Source organism: Capra hircus, chromosome 5 (genome assembly GCF_001704415.2).
Source record: "Capra hircus breed San Clemente chromosome 5, ASM170441v1, whole genome shotgun sequence".
NCBI lineage: Eukaryota > Metazoa > Chordata > Mammalia > Artiodactyla > Bovidae > Capra > Capra hircus.
In genome coordinates this window covers 113,624,453-113,645,034 of record NC_030812.1, presented here as the reverse complement: position 1 = coordinate 113,645,034, position 20,582 = coordinate 113,624,453, and the positions used below count along the sequence as shown (strand labels likewise).

The 20,582-nt window shown below is 54.2% G+C and overlaps 1 protein-coding gene across 1 annotated transcript in view; it reads right to left on the bottom strand.

Annotated features, from left to right (window-relative positions):
* The window catches only part of SAMM50 (SAMM50 sorting and assembly machinery component), a 31,116-nt gene continuing 10,898 nt past the window's right edge, over nucleotides 365-20,582 (bottom strand). The window contains exons 6-15 of the mRNA XM_018048880.1: nucleotides 20,129-20,259; nucleotides 19,802-19,889; nucleotides 18,518-18,646; nucleotides 17,949-18,020; nucleotides 16,742-16,828; nucleotides 13,888-13,958; nucleotides 12,569-12,636; nucleotides 7,611-7,757; nucleotides 6,442-6,583; nucleotides 365-573 (exon numbers count right to left, since the gene is read on the bottom strand). Coding sequence (XP_017904369.1) covers nucleotides 528-573; nucleotides 6,442-6,583; nucleotides 7,611-7,757; nucleotides 12,569-12,636; nucleotides 13,888-13,958; nucleotides 16,742-16,828; nucleotides 17,949-18,020; nucleotides 18,518-18,646; nucleotides 19,802-19,889; nucleotides 20,129-20,259 — 981 coding nt within the window. The 3' untranslated portion in view covers nucleotides 365-527. The remainder of the gene's footprint in view (nucleotides 574-6,441; nucleotides 6,584-7,610; nucleotides 7,758-12,568; nucleotides 12,637-13,887; nucleotides 13,959-16,741; nucleotides 16,829-17,948; nucleotides 18,021-18,517; nucleotides 18,647-19,801; nucleotides 19,890-20,128; nucleotides 20,260-20,582) is intronic.

Sequence of the window (20,582 nt, the reverse complement as noted above, 5' to 3'; positions counted from 1 at the left end):
AGTGGGTTGCCATGCCCTTCTCCAGGGGATCTTCCTGACCCAGGGGTCGAATGGGCATCTCCTACACTAGAGGCAGACTCTTCACCACGGAGCCACTCACCAGGGAAGCCCAGGGATGAGGATACTAATAACGCTTTCTAATGCTGTTTTACAGTTTGCTAACAGCCATCCCATTGCTGATTCCACCTAATCTGTGGCAACTGAGCACTGAGACCCGAAGAGTCCGGGATGAAAGGGGAATCGGGAGACGCCTGACCGGCCCCTCACCCGGCGGCACGCACGAAGGAACACGCACAAAGCCACCTGACCTCCGAGAACGCGGCATGCGCAGCCTCGGAGAGGAACTCCCATCCACGACGCGGCCGAGGATCTGTATTTGAAAATTTATTGACATGGTTTCCCACAAGGACTGCAGTCGAAGGATCCGTGAAGCGTGTCTGTCTGGAGAGAGAGAGTGGCCCCGAGAACGTCAGTGCTGCCTGGGTCCTGGAGCCGCTGCTGGGGGGCCGGGGGCCGCGCCGCATCCACTACAGGAACCTGATCCCAGCTCCAAACTGGACGCCGTCACAGATCCTGGAAAACAAAGTGCTTTCTCTTACGACAGGAAGTCAACGCTCGGGTCTGCCCTGCTCGCCCCGCTGCTGTCAGATCCAGAGACGTGCACGGCTCAAACACAAGGCCCACAGCCCTGCCTCTCAGGAGGCCCGGGCCCTCCTGGCTGCTCGGCCTCACCCGCTGGCCCTGGCTGCTCCCTCCTCTGCATTTGGAGGACGGACGAGGGAACGAAACGGGAGACACAAATCCCCCTCCCTGCTTCCTCCTCTACTCCTGTTTCCCCAGTCCTGACCCAACTGGAGACAACAAGAGGACCTCGGAGCAAAACAGTCATCAACAACAAAACTCTGGTGGGGGTGGTGGAGGTGGTGGGGGGAAGCTTTGTTTGTTTCTAAGGCTACCAGGATGTCCCAGGGAGGTCGGGGAGGGAGCCGGGAGGGCAAAACCAGAGGAGTCCCAGGGTCTGGCAACAGCAGAACCCACAGCCCAGCAGGGTTTGTCCCGACCACCTCTTTGCTCCTCTCGCAGGAAAGACACAGGAGGTCACGTAGGTTGCAGCATCTGCCACCCACCGAAACTTTCGCAGGTTCCCTTCTGTGCACTGTTGATCACCAGCTGACAGGCCCCTGGGCCCAAGATCAGATGGGCAAGGAGGCCGAGCAGCGAGGAGGCGGCTGTGCTCACGGCAGGGTCCTGGGAGCCGAGCTCCGCACCCAGATGCACGCGTGCCCGAGGGCCTGGCCATGTCCATGACGGCCTGGCCCCTGCCCTGGCCACACACAGGCTGAGAATCACCGGCCGAGGTGCGTTCCTGGGACCCCCCAGCGATGTCAGTGCCCACCAGGCCAAGAAGGGCCCCCGGCACGGAAGGTGGTCTCCCGCACTGTCCAACTGCTGGCCAGGCTCAGAGGCAGGACCAGGGCTGTATGGTCCTGGGGTCACAACACCAGGAAGCAGAAGATTCCAGCGAAAGCAGAGTTCCAAATCCCAACCGGCAGTTGACGACGTGTTTGCGGAACACGGCGTGTTTTTGCAAGTTCTGACAGTTTCCAGAAAAACTGGACAAGAGCAGCCCCCTCAATCAGAGGAGAGCTGATGGTGTACTGCCACAACACCTGTGCCTCGCCCTCCCCGCCCCTGGAGCTTCAGACGCACGAGAGCAGACAGATGGCGGTTTTCAGCCTGAGTGAGCAGGGGACAAAATAACCTGATCAATTGAGAGACTCGACACAGAGAATCACTGCTGTTGCCACTGACCGCCTGCAGGGTCAAGGGTGCTCACTGACCAACGGCGTCAGCAGAAGTCACCTGACCAGAAGGGGCGGCCACAGTCCAGCCCCAACGTGACCCTGAGTAAACCTCACCACTGTCCTTAAATGGCAAAGACCCACAATCAGGACCGCGACTGTGTGTGCACAGCTTAATTCCGCTGAGATCCAAACAACGTGTCTTTACCTTTTATATTTTCGGGTCCATAAAAGGGGGACCAATGCCTACATTCGCTATTTAGGAAAGTGTCTGAAAATAGGCTACAAGATAAAAATAAGTCAAGTCCTAGGTTTACATGGTTCAGAAACAAGCAGGCATTCCAATAAAGGCTCGTTTACTTGAACTATATAAACAGATTAAACAACTTTACAAGCGCATGTTTATGTTCAGAGACCGTATAAACGTGTCACAGGAAAGATACTCGCTACACATACCCAGAACGGTGTCGCTGATGCCAGGAGCGTGCAGACAGCCTCACCAATCACCCGTCATCCTGTTCTGTGTCTCCTGTAAGTTGTAAGTCTGTAACTCAGGAGGCGCCTCAGAAATCGCCTGTGTCTTCAGTCGCCCCCTCCCGCTGGCACGGTCTCCGGCCCTGCAGGGTCCCCCAGCATCACGCTCTCATCCTCCCCGTGCAGGCCCCGGGCCTGAATCTGGCACGGGCAACTCAGCGGGAGGCAGGCTGATGAGGGCCAGAACTCAGAGACCCTGGTGTGTGCCCGAGGGGAAAAGGCCAGAGGAGACGGGAGGGGACGAGAGTGCCCGGAACTTAGTCCCTGCCCAACATCAAGGGCCACCCCACGCCTCGCTTCTGCCCCTGCAGAAGGGGTGCAAGCTGGTGCCCGCAGGCATCTCCTGCATTTGCCCCCTGGCTCCAGCTGTCCTTCCAGAAGTTTCCAGTCAGGTATCACCCCCTCCAGGAGGCCCTCTCACACCCTCAGCAGCCGCCGCGACCCACTTCCTGTCCTCCTCCGTCACTGACCACACGCTGCCCTCCCAGGCAGAGCCGCCCGAGTCCCAAGCGGGTCTCCAGGGACCTCCATCAGCAGGGCACAGAGTGGTCACATCAGAGCTCAGAGGCAACGGTGTCCTGTGTCACCTCCGGTACAAAACGCACCAAGCATTTCACTATGGTCTCCATCTCTGTAAAGGTCTGAGACCCTAATTACAGAGTGACTGCGTTAACTCGGGGGTGTCAGGGGCGGTTTCTACGGATGTTCTGCACACACACGATTCCCCATCCTGCCAGCTGCCTGATTTCAGAAATAAAGATCAAACAACTTCCAGTTCCGATGAGAAGACTTCAGACGGAGCCATGCACTGAGTGAAGAGAGCCCCCTGCACAGGGACACCGTGCGCGGCAGCAAGCGCTGCAACCGCCACGGCCCTAAGACGGACCCGCCGCGGCTCAGGGGGCGGCGCAGCCTTGTGTCCTGGTCTAAATGTCCCGTGCACGGCCTGCTCCCTCCTTCCGGAACTCACAGCTGACATTAATATCTGAACTACATTTCTCAGACTTAACCTGAAGAGAGGGAACAGAGGGGAGAGGGGAACACGCCGGCTCCCTGCAGAGTCTGCGAGGCAAGTGGACCCAGCCGGGCTTCCCCAGAGCCTCGATTCTGGGAGCACAGCGACACCCAGTGGCCTCCGAGGACGCTGCACCCACACTTCAGCCGGAAGGACGGGAAGCCTCCCCAAAGCCAGTGGGGCGGACCCAGGTCGCACAGCCAGGGACAGGCAGGGGCTGGGCCTGCAGCCCACCCGCAGCGCAGCCAGTCGCGGGGCCGTGGCCGCTCCTCCACGGCTGACAGTCACGGTGAAACAGCCGAGCTACAGCGAAAACGCCACCCGTGTGTCCAGGCTCCCCGGTAACAAGGAGCATCTGTGACCTCTTTATTTGTATGATCGGGACTAATCTCCACCAAACAATCGTCATGGAGACAGCCTGGGTACTCTCTGAGACAGAGAAGCTGGTAGCGAGTCAAAGTGTGCATGAGGAGACAAGAGACGGTTTTCATCTTTGCACGCTTTTGCCCGCGGGGCGGGGGTTGGCACAGCCTCACCGCGGGGGTCTCTGAGCGAGCGGCGGGGTGCTGGGCTCCTCTGCTGGCATCGGAGGTGGAGGGAACAGCGCGCACTCTGGACTCAGAGGGCTGGCGCCCCCTGGCACCCCTGACGGACACACACACCATCGTCCTGCCCACCCAGGCCCATTACGGCTTGAGAAGCGCCGGCTCGGATGGCTCTCTGTGACTCCATCCCAGGGTGGGTGCAGGGTCAGCACTGCACCTCGGCCCCTCCCTGCAAGGGATCAGTGAGCACCTGGGTATTACACCAGGGAGCCCGGGGCCACACCTGTGGCGGGCAGCTAAGATGTCACCTAGTAGACAAGCCCGGCCCTGGGCAAAGTGCCCGATCGCCCACGCTGCACTCTCCCTGAAATCAGGACACGTCACCCATCGCTATTACGTGTCTCCATCACAGTGAGCCAGGCGGCAGCCCCGGGCACCCTGCAGACGGGGGGAGAGCGGGGGACCCACTGTGCTTCCCAGGGGAGCAGCTGGCCAGGGCGACTGCACCGGTCACAGCAGCAACATGAGGAGCAACCAGCCCTGCTGACACCACACCAGACACGGCTCTGCACGTGCACGGATGCTCACTCAATCAGCCCCTAAACCGGCAGAGCGGTCACTACCACTAGCGCCACTGTCTAGACGTGAAAACAGGCCCGGAAAGGTTACGCCATTCACCCCGGGCCACACGGCGGCCGAGCTGCGCTCCAGAGAACACCCAGCCTGAGCACCCAGACCCTCCTCGGCTCTGCTCCGTGCCGAGAACAGGCAAGGTGTGGAGGGGCGCTGACCGTGGTCAGAGCCGCAGACCTGTGAGGGCGCAGGGAGGAAGGGCTCCGACACCATGGGCGGCTTGGTGGCCCCGGCCTGAGCCAGCCTTCCAGCGAGACGGGCAGGGCAGACAGCGCTGGGCCGACAGCCACAGGGGACTCGGCTGTTGGACGCTGACCCGTGCCTAAGAACACAGCCTGGTCGGAAGGCCCCCGACACAGCCCCTCCCAGAACACCGCCACCCCCCGCGCTGGGTGAAACCAGAACACTGAGACCCCCCGACACAGCCCCTCCCAGAACACTGCCACCCCCCCGCGCTGGGCGAAAAGAGGAGGGAGCGGAGGCGGCGCGGGACCCCCTCCAGCATCGCAGACCACAGCTCGGTGCCGGATGCCTGGGAGACGATGACTCAGCATCACGGCGGACCACAGACAGAACACCAAGGAGAAAAACACACAGCCATCGAGACTCTGAACTGCGTGCGTGTGAAGATACTCAGAGGTTAACAGAAACACGTGGCCTCCCCACCCGCACAAGCTGAGGCCCGAACCCTAAGCCCACGTGACGGGACCTGGAGAGGTGACCCAGTCACCACAGACGAGGGAGCTCAGCCAGGACGGGGTCCTTGGTGGGCTCAGTGTCCCTGTGAGGAGAGACACCAGAGACCTTGCTCTGTCCCCAGGTGAGGACGCAGAGAGAAGGTGCCACCCGCCGACGAGGAAGGGCACCCTGGGCCACGAACCGAACCTGCCAGCATCCTGACCCCAGCCTTCCCAGCCCCCAGACAGTGAGGGATCCACGTCTGCTCTCTAAGCCGCCAGTCCGTGGTATTACATACTAACATGATGATATCTCTGGAGAAGGCAATGGCACCCCACTCCAGTACTCTTGCCTGGAAAATCCCATGGATGGAGGAGCCTGGTAGGCTGCAGTCCATGGGGTCGCGAAGAGTTGGACACGACTGAGCGACTTCCCTTTCACTTTTCACTTTCATGCATTGGAGAAGGAAATGGCAACCCACTCCAGTGTTCTTGCCTGGAGAATCTCAGGGATGGGGGAGCCTGGTGGGCTGCTGTCTATGGGGTCACACAAAGTCAGACACGACTGAAGCGACTTAGCAGCATGATATCTCTGGGCTTCTTGAACTTTCTAAAATGAGCACCAAACACTTCAAGAAACAGCATTAATTTCTTCTTCAGCACAAATCCATGACAGCTGGAGAAATGCCAGACAGCCTGTTCCTCTGCCGCCCAAAGAAGGCTCTGGAGGGTGCAGAGCTGCGTCCATCCCAGCCTTTCCGGCTCCCGGCCCCACAGCAACACCTCATCTCCCTCAGCACAGGCCAGCAGCGCCGGCCACCGCCTCCAGCCAGCCTGCCCGGAGGGCTCCCGCTGCTCGGCAACAAGTACAAACAGCGTGAGGTCGGGGGACAAGGATACCCCACAGCCTGTCCTCCAAACCAGATGGAAAGAAAAACCCCGCGGAGAAAAGTCCCTGTATTTTCACTCCTTTGCCAACTATTCAATTTCTCCTAAAGTCTTGAATCTTAAAGGCTGTTGGTGAAGTGATTGCTGCTGCTGAGTTGCTAAGTCGTGTCTGACTCTTTGTGACCCCGTGGACTGTAGCACACCAGGCTTCCCTGTCCTTCACGATCTCCTAGAGTTTGCTCCAACTCCTGTTCATTGAGTCGGTGATGCCAGTGATGAAGCAGGTTCAAACAAAGTACGGTGATGGGAGAGTGCCATGTGCCTCTCGAGAGGACCCCCGCACCTACCTGTCCCCGCGCTGCACGCCCATGGGGACGCAGTAGTTGAGCTCCAGCCGCGCGATGTTGCCCAGCCTGAGGACGATGCCTGCCCCGTAGGACCAGCGGATGCACTCGGCCAGCTTCCGGATGTGGGCTTTGGGGCCCTCCCCTGAAAAGATAGGGGAAGGGGGCGTGACCAACCGCACGCAGCCCCCCCACTCGCTGTCTGCAGACAGCCCTAGCTCTCACTCTCCGTGTGGCCTCCGATCATCGTGAGAGCCAGGTCGAGCTCTTCGAGGAGAATGCACGAAAGTGACACTAGGTCCAAACTCAAGACAGGGCTGGGGACCACACTGCCTCGCCGCCCCAGGACGCGGGCCTCTCCATACTCTGGGCCCGGCGCGTTCTGGTCCCTTTGCCTAGGATGGCATTTTCCCCATCCCCTGAGCACCCAGGAAGCTTGACTCCAAGCCTTGGTTTCTAGACACCTCCCACGCCCCTGCTGCTGGATACGTCTGTGCCCCTCACCCAGCCCTGAGCTCCGAGAGGAAGAGACTGGCTCTGTAGCTTTAATGACCGGCACAGAGTTGCTGCTTGAGAAATGTTTGCTAAATAAATACTTTTTTTTTTTGGCAAGAGAGCACCAGATGGTTTTTCACGTATGTTTTCGTCATGTAACCAATCGCTTTACTCTGGGCGTTGTATCAGATGATGTGGGCATCGAAGGCGACCACGTGCGTGCTCGCTCAGTCGTGCCCAGCTCTTCACCACCCTACGGATGGTAGCCCACGAGGCTCCTCAGTCTATGGAATTTTCCCAGCAAGAATACTGGAATGGGTTACCATTTTCTCCTCCAGGGCATAGTTGGTACATTTAAAGATGACATAATCTAAACCAGGGGCTTCCCAGGTGGCTTAGGAGTAAAGAACCCGCCTGCCAATGCAGGAGACACAAGGGACGAAGGTTTAATCCCTGGGTCGGGAAGATCCCCTGGAGAAGGAAGCGGCAACCCATTCCAGTGTTCTTGCCTGGAAATCCCTTGGACAGAGGAGCCTGGCGGGCCACAGTCCATGGGGTCAGACACGGCTGAGCGACTGAGCACAGCAGTCTAAAGGAGACAGATCCCTGCTCGCGTCCTGTACTTTGAAACATAAGGTCAGGTGTGCCGACTGGCCGCTAAGGAGTCCAAGTCTTACCGTAGTTGAGGTTGCAGAGGTTCCCTGCGTTGAGGAAGAAGTGTGTCCTGAAGAGCTCGCCAAAGCCACCCTGGCCGGGCCGGAAGGGTAACGGGGTGTACAGGTGCAGCCCGCCGGCCCAGTAGGCTTCCCCACCCAGGTAGTCACCTAGGCAAGGAAGGAGCGCAGATCAAAACGAGTTCACAGGTTCAAGACCACCCCGACGGCCCACCATGAATAAAAGCGAGGGGTGTGCTGTGATCAGGACACACTCCATGCCTGGCCCACGAGCAACTGCTCTTCTAACCGCTGAGGCTGTCGGCCTCCTTTTAAACAATGTTTCTTATTCTCTTGGTTTGTTTTATAATTTGCTTTAACTGAAAAAAAAAAAAAAAAAGCTAATACATCATTTAGGAAAGAATGAAACCAGTAATTGATCGTATCTGTGAAATGCTTAAAATAAAACAAGTGAACTAACGGAAATCGCTTTCTCCGCAACTGCAGATGACCAGATCATTGTTGCTTGGCAAATGAAATGCATTATTCTGCAGAAATTTCAAGACGGCACTACAGAGAGACAAAATGCAGAAAATGCCTCCGCAGTTTCTGGAAATGGTCAGACTAGCTACTGACCCAAAGGTACGGAGGGCCTGCTCCCCGCTGCATAAGGACACCGTCCCAGCTCAACGTCTTCACAGAAGAGGCTCGTTCTCAAAGGTTCTTGACCACTTGGGGTTTTGTTTGTTTGTTTACATAATGCATAATAATACAAATTACTTCTACAAATGTCCCTATTATTTCAACTACAAATAGCCACAACATTAAAACAAAACCCTCTGAACTGTTTATACTTTGTTACCAAATACCATTTGTAAAGTGCCTCGGTCTCCTTTAATACAAAATGACCTGACATGACAAAGAAGACTACAGGTTGTCTCCGAGATTAACCTCAAGGGATGAACTGCTTATTCACTTAGAGACTCCAGCGTCTCCTCACCCCCGTCAACACTGAAGTTCTAGAGGAAACACCGGACCGAGCGCCGGAGATCAACCGGGCCTGCTTTTCATTTCCCAGCAAGCGTTCCTCTCCTTCCTTAAATAACCTCTTTTATTCTCATCGTGGGGGTATAAAAAAGGAAATTCTCCTTTAATTTCTACCTTTAAGAGAAAACCAGCTAACATCCCAGTGTCCTTCCTTTCAATGAATTACAATGAAATATCAACTAAGAAAATAAAATGTAAGTATATATGTGCATATCTTTCAGTCTTGATTTGCTTTTCACTTACTGTACTATAAGCACTTCTTCTAAGACTTCTTATTCTTTGAAAATGCGATTTTGATGCCTGAATAACCACATATATGGACCATAACGCAATGACCTGTGGTTCGGTCGCTAAGTCACGTCTGCGTCTTTGACCCCATAGTCTGTAGCCCACCAGGCTCCTCTGTCCGTGAGATTTCCCAAGCAAGAATACTGGAGTGGACCGCCATTTCCTGCTCCAGGGTATCTCCTGGGGCACAGATGGAACCTGCCTGGCCTCCTGCAGGCAGTCTCCCACACTGGAGGCTGACTCTTTACCAACTGAGTCACCAGGGAAGCCCAATGTAAAGACCTACCCCTTGACTACTGTCCTGTCGGTGCTGAACTTCTTGAGAGTGGACGTTAACCTGTGATGGGCTTTCCTGCACATGCACACGGTTTTAAACCATTTGAAGTATAATATACACAAAAAGCACACACATCCTAAGTGTACAATGCAGTGAATTTCCAGGCCCAGAACACACAATCCAGTGAGCACCCAGACCAAGAGACAGACACACGCAGCGCCCTGGGGAGGCCCTGTGCCCCCTTCAAATCACCACCCACACCAAGGGCAACCATAGCCTGTTGCCCGACAGCACGGAGCCCTTTACCCGGCCGCCACTTTGCACAGACAGTCACAGAGCATGCACCTGCTGGGGCTGACTCTTTTGGGGGGAGGCGTATGTTTCTTAAGTTTGTTCAGGCCACCCCATCAGTGGCTCTAACTTGCTCATCCTCTCTGCTATATCATAAACCACGGTGTGAAGACACACCGTTTAGCTGCCTGTCCTGCGGCTGGCGGGCATCTGGGCTCCAGGTTTCAGTGCTGTTATCTGTGTGTGTTAGTCACTCAGTCGTGTCCGACCCTGCAACCCCTACAGACTGTAGCCAGCCTGGATCCTCTGTCCACGGGATTTTCCAGGCAAGAATACTGGAGCGGGTTGCCATTCACTTCTAGTTCTTGTACATATATATATATATATGTATGTATGTATGTATGTATGTTTTAGGCTGTTGATAAGTATTGTCAAACTGCTTTCATGAAAAGTTACGGTGATTTACACCCTTGCTCACAGAATCCTACCAATGGCCTTTTAATAGGTAATTAAATAAAACATCGCTGTGTTTTAATTTTCAGGCAAATGGAAGACTCCAAAACTTTTATCTAGTCACTAAATAATACTTGCTACAATGAAAAAAGAAACTGTTACTTTTCCAAGAGAAAAGGACAGACTAATAAAAGCATCCTAACAGCAAATGAAAAGAAATAATTTATATTTTATACAAAAATTTATGCTGTGGATGATCACTATTTTTAATAATATAAAATAGGAGCAACAAAGATGTTTAAAAAAAGTTAAGAAAATCAGGATAGACTATTTTATAATGTAATAACATGTGTCCTATCTATACGATGTTTTTCATAACACATGGCAATTCTCTAATAAAATGTCAAGGACTGGAGAGAGTTCCTGAAACAGGAATGCTCACACTCTGCTAGACAGACTATGATTGAGCACAATATAAACCCTTGAGGATACTCAAAATCCACGGATCTGGCAATTACAACCTAGAACTTTATATTATACAGTAAAGCTTATAGATAAACACAAAGATTGAGCGAGGTTATTCACTGACACATAGTTATTTAAAATAAGAAAAAAACAAAACAGTCTATAAATGTCTAACACTTGGGATTTGATTTAGAAAGGTCACAGTATGGCAAGCACGTGAAATATGCAGCCATTAAAAATGATAAGGCTTTTATCTTTCTGAGTCATTTGCAAAATGGTATCGCTATTTTGGAGGACAGTCTGGCATTTTCTTACAAAGCTAAACATAATTTTACCATACAATCCAGCAATTGCACTCCTTGGTTTTTACCCAAACGAGCTGAAAAATCTTACGTCCAGATAAAAAAAAGCCGCACACAGATATCTCTATCAGCTTTACTTGTAACTGCAAAAAGTTGGATGTCCTGCAAGCAAGATGTCCTTCAACAGGTAAACGGATAAAACACCCTGTGGGACAGCCATGCAGTGGGGGGAGCATTATTTGGTGATAAAAAGATATGAGCAATCAAGCTATGAAAAGACACAGAGGACTGAATCACTGTAGTGGACATCCGAAACTAATGCAATACTATAAATCAGCTATACTCCAATTAAGATACACACACACACACACACACACAGCTCCTTAGACACACACACACACACACACAAATTTGATAAACACATTGACCAAAAGAAGAAAAAAAAGAGACCGAGGAACCTGAAATGCGTACTGTTTTGTCAAAAAAGCCAGTCTGAAAAGCACATACACTCTATGACTCCAACCATATGACATTCTGGAAAAGGCAAAACCAGGGAAGTAGTGAAGGAAGGTCAGAGGCCATCAGGAGCAGAGGAGGAGGCAGGGAGGGAGGAACAAACAGGTGGAGCCCAGCGAAGGTTCGGGGGTGAACGCTGGATGGATGCGTGCCATCACCCATCTGTCAAAACCCGGACACTTCACAGCATAGGCGGGGGATGCCCACGGGAACCATGCAGCTTAGTTGGTAGTAACATGTCAGTACCTGGAGAAGGAAATGGCAGCCTGCTCCGGTACTCTTGCCTGGAGAATCCCACGGACAGAGGAGCCTGGTGGGCTACAGTCCACAGGGTTGCACAGAGTGGGACACAACTGAGCGATTTAGCAGCCGCAGCAGCACATCGCTGCTGGCTCATGGGTTGTGACAACCGTCCCACACTAACACAGGACTAGTGATAAAGGATCCTACGGGCGTGTACGGTGAGCTCTGCACTTGGTGCCCAAGTTTTCCATTAAACCTACAACTACTCTCAAAAATAAAGCCCATTACACAGCGTATAGAGTCGACATTTTATGAATCACTACGCTGCACAACTGAAATTTATGTAATATTATAAACTGACTATATCTCAGTAAACAAATAAGCTTAATATAAGCACAACTGAAATTTATGTAATATTATAAACTGACTATATCTCAGTAAACAAATAAGCTTAATATAAAAGTGTAAAAAGTTTGCAAAGTGCAGAAACGCACTTTAAAAACCTTACTAAAAATCATCCATCAGTCCCATCACCCAGATAAACCCATGACTGCTGTTTAGCTGTATTTCCTCTGAGTCTTTTTATAAAAATGCATGCTTATTGCTTACTTTTACTATGTGCATTTTTTCTTAATTTTAAATGAAGTACACTACTTAAAAAAATTGCAGTTTGTCAATGAGATAAAATAAGCAGCCATAAAAAATGATAAAGTACTTATTCGTATAAACATCGTTTCATATACTGTCATTGAGGGGGTGGTGGGAGAAACAGGTAAGAACACAAGCGTGTAAGAAAACACCACGTGTATGTGGACACGTGTGTTTAAAACCACACAACGCTCACAGCTTGAGATGATGGGGTCACAGGGCACTCTTGTGTATGTTCCGCTTAGCTATACTTTCTCATCGTCTATCATTTCCTCAACAAATAAACACCTTTCCGAGCCTGCTGGGTGACGGATGTTAGGTGTCAGTTCCGCTGGTGAAACATGAGTATCTATTATTTTGGTAATTTAAACAAACAAATACATAGTTCAAAAATGAGATGTAAATGCAGCTTCGGTTTTTTTCAACGTGGTGTGTTCTGGGGAAGGACAGACCTTCGCTCTGTGGCCCGACGCTGTGCATGCTGAAGCCCCGCACGCTCGTGGGTCCGCCGAGGTAGAACCTGGAAGAGGGAAGAGCTGTCAGAGGAAGCCGCCGTCACACACCGCGAGTGCAGAGGGCGCACACTCGCTTCTGGGTGGCCCAGGCCGCCACGCGCTGCACATCTCAGGACTAGGGAGATGCACACGAGAACGGAGAACGCCAATAAAATCCAAGCTTTGCGGTCGGGGAGGTACTTCATCATATTAAAAATTGTGTATTCTGTTTGAGTATGAAAGAAATAAGTTCATACAGGTTATCATTTAGTCGCTCAGTCCTGTCCAACTCTTTGCAACCCCCATGGACTGTAGCCCGCCAGGCTCCCCTGTCCATGGGCTTTCCCAGGCAAGAACACTGGAGCAGGTTGCCGTTTCCTTCTCAAGTGGATCATCCCGAGCCAGGGATCGAACCTGCATCCCCTGCACTGACAGGCAGATTCTTTACCACAGAGCCACCAGGGAAGCCCCGTGTAGGTTACAGAAGCACAGAGAAACATTTAAGAGAGTAATAAAACAATCCTGTCCCTGGCAAGCAGGGTTAACGTTTGGGATTACAGCGAATCCTTGAACAACCCATGGGCTTCCCTGGTGGCTGTGATGGTAAAGAATCTGCCTGCAATGCAGGGGACCCAGGCTCAGTCCCTGGGTCAGGAGGATCCCCTGGAGAAGGAAACTGCAACCCACTCCAGTATTCTTGCCTGGGAAATCCCATGGACAGAGCAGGCTGGTAGGCTACAGTCCATGGGGTTGCAAAGAGTCAGGTACCACTGGGCGACTTTCACTTTCTTTCAGTTGAACAACTCAGAGGTTGATCCAAATATACCCTGCGGTCAGTCCTCTCTGCCTGAGCTTCCTCCACAGCCACAGATCGACCACCTCCTGACTGTGCAGTGCTGCAGTGTTGGCTGCTGAAGGCACCCACCTGTGGCTGGGCCCCCGGGATCAAACTCACTTTTGTTAGGGTCACAGGTACTTCCTGTCAGTCGATTTTTTGTGAATGTGTTATTTGTGTGAGAGTGTATACATACAAATTTATGTACACATCTGTAGTATATTGGTGAGATACTATATTTCGCATACATTTTTTGCATCTTTCTTGTTTTTAAAAAATTAGCATAAAGCTATACAGGGTATTTTGAAATTAGCTTAAACTTAAAAACTAAATTAAAATGTGAAATAAGTGCTCTCCTAAATAAACTTCTTTTGTAAGAAGCTGACCAGAAAGACGCAAAGGCAGCCGCCTGCAAGCCACCCATTCATTTATCATTACTCACCTATCAGCAATGCTCGATGGCTTATCACCCATGGGTACCAACATTCCACCCCAGAGAGAGGCTGAAAAAACCTGTTGAAATAGAAACAAACAACCGTTTTCTTCCAGCGTTTCTTTCCTTCCAACAAATATCAGCAGACAGAAAATGCACTGAGGTCTGGCCGCAGCCCCACATGTCCGGTGCAGAGCTCTGGGCTGGGGCGTGAAGGCTGCAGAGGGGAACTCCTGGCTCGGGCAGGGGAGGAGCCACAGCTCGAAGCGTTCTGAGGACATCTGCGTAACTCGCAACTTCAAGTTTCAAGACGTACGAGACATAAGCAAAAAAAAAACAAGCCCAAACCCTCAGCAGGGCCTGGCTCTGACACTGGGCAGCCCCCTCCCTTCTGAGAAGCCAAGCCCAGTGGGCCATGCCATGGGCAGATGGGGGAGGGGGACCAGACCCCGACAAGGGAGTTGGCATCCAAAGGCCTCTGTGGCTGGGCCTCACGTCCTGAGGACGCCTGGCCTCTCAGGAGAGGGAGGCAGCAGGTAAGAAAATACCACAGGTAAGAAATTCAGGGCTTTGCCGGTGGCTCCGTGGTGACGAATCCACCTGCCGATGCTGGAGACACAGGTTTGATCTAGGAAGACCACAGGTGCTGCAAAGCAACTGAGCCCACGCACCCCAACTACTGAGTCTGCACTCTAGGGCCCTGGAGCCCGCGCTCTGCAACGAGGGAAGCTGCCACAGTGAGAAACCCTCACACCCCGACCAGAGAAAAGCCTGCAGAGCAATGAAGGCCCGGCACGGCCAAGAATAAATAATAAACTAAACAAATGAAAAAAAAGGAATGCAGAGACACACACATCCAACCCAGCCCTCGGGGACAGCGCTTCCGTCTGACAGGTCAGGGTCAGGGCGATAAATGATCCCACGCGGGGATCCAATCTTCACGCCACGTCATCCCCGCCCAGAACTGCCCCAGTGATGCCTGAGACCACAGTGGGCCCTCTGGGCTCCTGACCCCCGGCCATCATCATGCGCCCCCCCATCTCCTGAGTGCTCCCCACAGGCTTCTGCCCAACTTGTCCTCTTGGACGTGCAAAGTCCACGTCCTTCAAAGCTGCCCAGAGGGCTCTTTTTTAGAAGCTTCTGTAGGAAGAATCACAGATGAAAACTGGGGCAGAGTGGGCAGAGAGGGCCAAGCACACGTTCTATTCTGAGAAATGCGTCTTTGCTCAACAACGGGAGAGACTGCCGCAGAACAGGGCGAGGGGCTGGGGCCTGGCACGCAGCGGGGCGGCCGCCCCTTGGACAAGACGCTCCTGACAGACTGTCCTCCCCGCCCCGCCACCCAATGGTCACAACCTAAGGGAGGGGGGCGACAAGGAACACTGATGCCCTGCCCCAAGACAGGCCCACCAGGCCGTGTGTCCCGCTGAGCTCAGTGACCACAGGAGCCCCAGGTACCCCCACGCCTAGGCCTCTCCACCCGCTCCCTCCAGCACCGGGCACCCCAATTCTTCAATGCCAGCAGGACGACGAGCCCACCCCCTGGTTCCCTCACGTCCTCACTCCCTGCTCACCCCAGTGAAATCTCACGGCCCATTACTAAAAACGAGCTGCTTTATGCACCTCACATGGCTGTCCCTGGGTGGGCTGGCGTGGGGGGGAAGACACCACTGAGGGTGGAGGGGCTCCTCAAAGACACCCCCCCCGACCAACGACGACGAGGCAGCACCCCCGCGGCCACCTTCTCCCCCGCAGCCTGCTGTCCTGCTCCTCACGCCTCTCATCACCACCTGCCGGATTATATACCCATCTCGTCGCCTGTGGGACTCCCCCTCCACCAGCGTGTGAGAGCACGGACTGCTTTATTTACTGGGGTGTTCCTGGTGCCCAGACAGTGCCTGGCAGCCAGCCCGTCTGTGTGAGAAGAAGGGAGAGACGGATGTACGCACGGATGGACAGGTGGGAGGACAGACGGACGGGCAGACGGATGGGTGGATGGAGAGCCGGGGGCTGCACGGAGGGAAAGGAGGCTGAGGAAGAGACACCGAGGCTCGGAAGAAGGCATGACGCAGTCAAGGAGGGCTGACGGAGTGCCCGGGAGTGGGCACAGGAGGGGACCGGAGAGAGCTCGCTGAACTCGACAAGGAATCGGCCCCGGCAGCCTCCGGAGAAGCAGAGAAAAAGAAAGGCAGGGACCGCACTCTGAGTGCGCCAAGTCCAGGACCAATCGGAAGCAGTGATAAACGATTTCACAGTCAGAAGAAACAGCGTGTACCGTTTCGTCAGAACTCGCACCCCGCCGCCAGGTTCTGAGGCAGCAGTGGGGTGTGGAGAGCTGCCCTAGCCACCCGGGCGCCAGGCAGAGTGGACGGAAGGCACAGTGTCTCCCGGCCTGGAGCTCCGCTGCCTCGGGCAGAGTCTGGTCACTCACTCCTCAGGTCCTGAGGGAACCAGGAGGAACTAAACCAACCAGGCTAAAAACATTTAACACAAAGATTCTGGAGACACCCAGAGCCTAAAGACCTAGCAAAGTCAGGTGAAGACACAGAATTTCTAGGGACGTAACATCAGGAGGCAAAGACGACGGCACACATGTCCTGCAGACACGTTTCTTGATGGCTCTGAGATGGTGGTGAATGGGGAAGGCGCTCTTCCGTGTGAAATGACTGACAGGTGAGTTTTAAAGGAGCTAGTTATCGCTTCTCCCCAGAGCAGCCTCAATTCTGGGCACACTTAAGAGATGACGCGCTTGAGCTTCAAGCTCGACTGTTCTCATTTCCTTTTCCGAGCTCTAGATATTCGGGAACTGCGGTCTAGTCAGATTCCAAACACACAGGTCACAAGCTGCTGGCGAGATACTCACTGTGTCAAGGATGAGTTGTTTATTCAACTGAAGCTCAAAATCTTCTTTTAAGAAGCTCACGTCCCCTCCGGTGTAGCCGGCCAGCTCCTGTCAGGGAGGGTCTCAGGTGGGACGGGGCCCACAGACTGACTGCAGAGTCACTGCGGTCAGCACTACAGGCTGCTGCTCTGTATTCTCAGAAAGGCAACAGACCAGGTCTGTGTCCCAGAAGCTGCGTCCTGGTCGTTCGGGACGGCATCCGGGGCCTGGCAGAGACACTGTCACCAAACACAGAGCAACCACAGAGAAGCTCACTCGTTACGCGTGCCAGGAGAACGCTGGCAAGACCGGCGTTCACTACAGAGCCTGCTAAGGACGGTACGGTGGCTCAGCCGCAGAGACCCGCCTGCCGATGCAGGAGATGTGGGTTCAGTCCCCGGGTTGGGAAAATCCCTTGGAGCAGGAAATGGTAACCTATTCCAGTATTCTTGCCTAGGAAATCCCATGGACAGAGGAGCCTGGAGCGCTACAGTCCATGGGGTCGCAAAGAGTCAGGCACGACTTAGCGACTGAACAGTAACAGGATTTTATGACTTGTTTGGCCCAATCAATGTTTGGAAAAAGAATATTAGCCCACCTTTCACAATTTCGCACATTTTCATATGAAAATGGGAGAAGGAAATGGCAACCCACTCCAGTACTCTTGCCTCGCGAATCCCATGGACAGAGGAGCCTGGCGGGCTGCCATTTATGGGGCCACACACAGTCGGACACGACTGAAGTGACTTGGCAGCAGCAACAGCACGTGAAAATTGGATTGCCAGCTGCTCCTCTGACACTGAGTTCAGGCAGACAGCGGGGCGGAGCCCCCTTCCCAGCCGGCTTCTCCCCGAGGTCACCGGCTGGGCCCTGCCAGTATCCGGGTCACACCCCGGGCTCGTGTGCTCATTGAGAAACCAGTCCCACAAGTCACGACTTGGCTCCTGGTCTGTGGAGCGACACATCAGAGGCTGGCTCCTCACCCTGACTCTGAGCTCCGTGAAGGCAGTCTGAGCTGCAGAGAGCATATCCAGGGCTAGGAACCCTGAGACGGACAGACACCCTCAGAGGCATTCCAGAATGGCCTTTACAGCTAAAGGCAGCTGCAAGTATTAACAGTGTGACCACCCCCGAGGGACGCCCCAGTCCCCCAGGAGCCTGTAGGGGCCACAGGTGAGGGAACGCTCACCTGGTTCACCTTCAGCAAAGCACCTCTTTTCGGCAGGATGGAGGAGTTCCGAGAGTCGATGACCATCGAGTGCTGGAAGAGGCAAGGACGGGGGTGTCTGCACTTCAGTATGGAATGACACCAGACACTCCCTGAGTGCTGGCTGCTTGCCAGGCTCTGTGCCGAGTGTTCCCTTAGGTGGCTTCGCCTTCAAGAAAACCTCCCATTCTGTGTGAGGACCCAACAGAGTCAGCGAGACAGGTCACGTCTGCTGGCTGGGTGACTCCGACCCCGTCCCCAGCCCTGTTTCCTCAGGGAGCCTGATGCCCTGACGGACATCAGCTCAGCCCGCTTCCAGCTAAGACACCACAGTGGGCCCTTATTCCCTCCGTTTCTATCACCTCCGATGTTACTGAGGAAAAAACAACGTGAGGCTGTGTCCAGATATTCACAGTGACGAGTCCTAGCCACCGTTCTAGCCGCCCCAACCGTGACGCTGCTCAGTCCCTCCCAATGGAGGGAAACACCATTCTCCCAACACATATGGCCTGGCTGCACCAGGGCAGGCACACGCCGAGCAAAGCCCTCACCGAGAGAGACGACTTCAGCGAGTGCCCGCTCTCCTTCCGGACGGCGAAGGACGCGGCCCTGGAGAGGCAGCCCAGCTCCCGCCAGACGCCCTCCCACTTGACCGTGTGGCTCGTCTTCCAGGTGGGAAACTGCAAGCAAACACAGAGAACCGTCGGCCTCCGTGCTGCGCGGACGCGGCGTCACCCCAGCCCAGGCCGCGGGGTGACGCGCCGTCAGATCATCAGCCGATTAAAAACTATGACACGCTGTGGAACGACAGGATGGGAAGAGAGGAAGACAAGGCAAGCGGGGAAGGAGGGAACGGAGGCAGGCGGGGCAGGGCTGCGGGAGAAAGCCAGGGTCGCCATCAGAGGGAGAAACTGCTTGAGCAGCGGGGCTGTGCTCCGAGTCAGGAGACGGGCGTCGCTGGTCTGATGCTGCAGGGAACTTTATAACTACCTGGTTTCTTTTCCATCGGAAAGACCACGGGACACACACCCCACCTGGTTTTCTGAAGCCAGGCAGGGTGACCCAGCCGCCTCAGCCCCCAGAGAAGAGCGGGGAGACGGGGTCACAAGCCCGTGACGAGTGGAGGCACTGGGTGGGGGGCATGCCACAGTAGCTTCCTGGGCCCCTCCCTGGAGACGCTCACCCAGCAGGGCACACAGGGCCGTGAGCGTGCAGGAGAGGCAGCAGCGGCGGGTCGGAAGACCGCACGCGGGGAGTTACTTTCACAAAGCGCATGCCTCCAGTCTTTCCTCATCAAACTAAAGCCCACACCAGGAGGGGAGGAAGGGGGACGGCTAGAAAGGAAGGCAAAGAAGGGCGGCGTTCGTCGTAAAACTGAAAAGCGGCCAAACAGCAGTGACTCTGCGACGCATCTCGCTGGGAGTGAACGCGCTATAAGCCAGCAATGAAAGTGCCCGGTAACCTGACGTGACCTTAACTGGCTGTCGGGAGCCATCGATCTGAGCGTGCACAAGGAAGCACAAACAGACGGTGTCCCGGGAAGTCAGGGGCAGGGAAGAGATGTGACCAGGTCAAAGCATCTGCCGCCGTGGGGGGTGGCCACCCTCTCTGGCCCTGGCAACGGGCACTGGGCAGGTGGGGAGGGGCCACCCGGGAGGCAGCTGGCAGCAGGACAGGGAGCACAGGGTGACCCGAGCATCGGGGCCCGCAGCTCCAAGCTTCAGCCCACGTGGGGCTGCGCGCCTGGCCCTGCGCCCTCGGCCGAGCCTGGGCATCAATCGACAGGCTCAGGTCCCACGTAGGCACACAAAGGGAAGGACGGGAAAGGCACTCACGCTGTACTCCGCTGATACGCCTCGGTCTGTCTCCCGGAGCGAGCTCCAAGGGAACTGTCCCGTGACTTTGTATAAGTTTACGGAGAAACTAGAAGACAAGGGGACAGAGCCTTACGTGCTGGGACGGCGATTATACCTGGTGTACCACCTAAATCAACAGACTCACAGCGACGCCTTGGGGCTCATCTGCACGGGGAAATCCACACATGCAGTGACGCGACAGAAGCGTCGGCCGATTCTGCAAAGCTTCCTTCCAGAAACTCCCACCACAGCTATCTTAACCCCTAAACCATGCCACTGAACACAACGACCCGCTGGGCTCCCTACTTTCTATCGAAGTTTCCGGGCTGTGGTTTGAAGAAGGACAGGCCGTACGAAGTTTCTTTTGTTCCATAGGAAAACTGGAAAGTCACCTTTTCTGCCCGGCCTAAAAGATTAGGGAGTTTGAGGCCAAGGACCTGGGAGCAAAAGAAAAACAGCAGAGGTTTTGTAAGTGAGTTCATCTCTGTCATTTCTGTTTAGAGTCCACTCACAAGAGGTGCCGTATGGTATTTCCCCTCCTCTGACTTACTTCACTCGGCATGACACTCCCTAGGCCCATCCATGTTGCTGCAGATGGCATTATTTCACTCTTTTCAATGGCTGAGTAATATTCTATCATATATACGTACCTCTCATGGACTTAGAGGACGAACTTATGGTTACTAGCAGGGAAGGGAGGGGGGAAGGGATAGTGAGCGAGTTTGGGATGGACATGTACACACGGCTGAATTTAAAATGG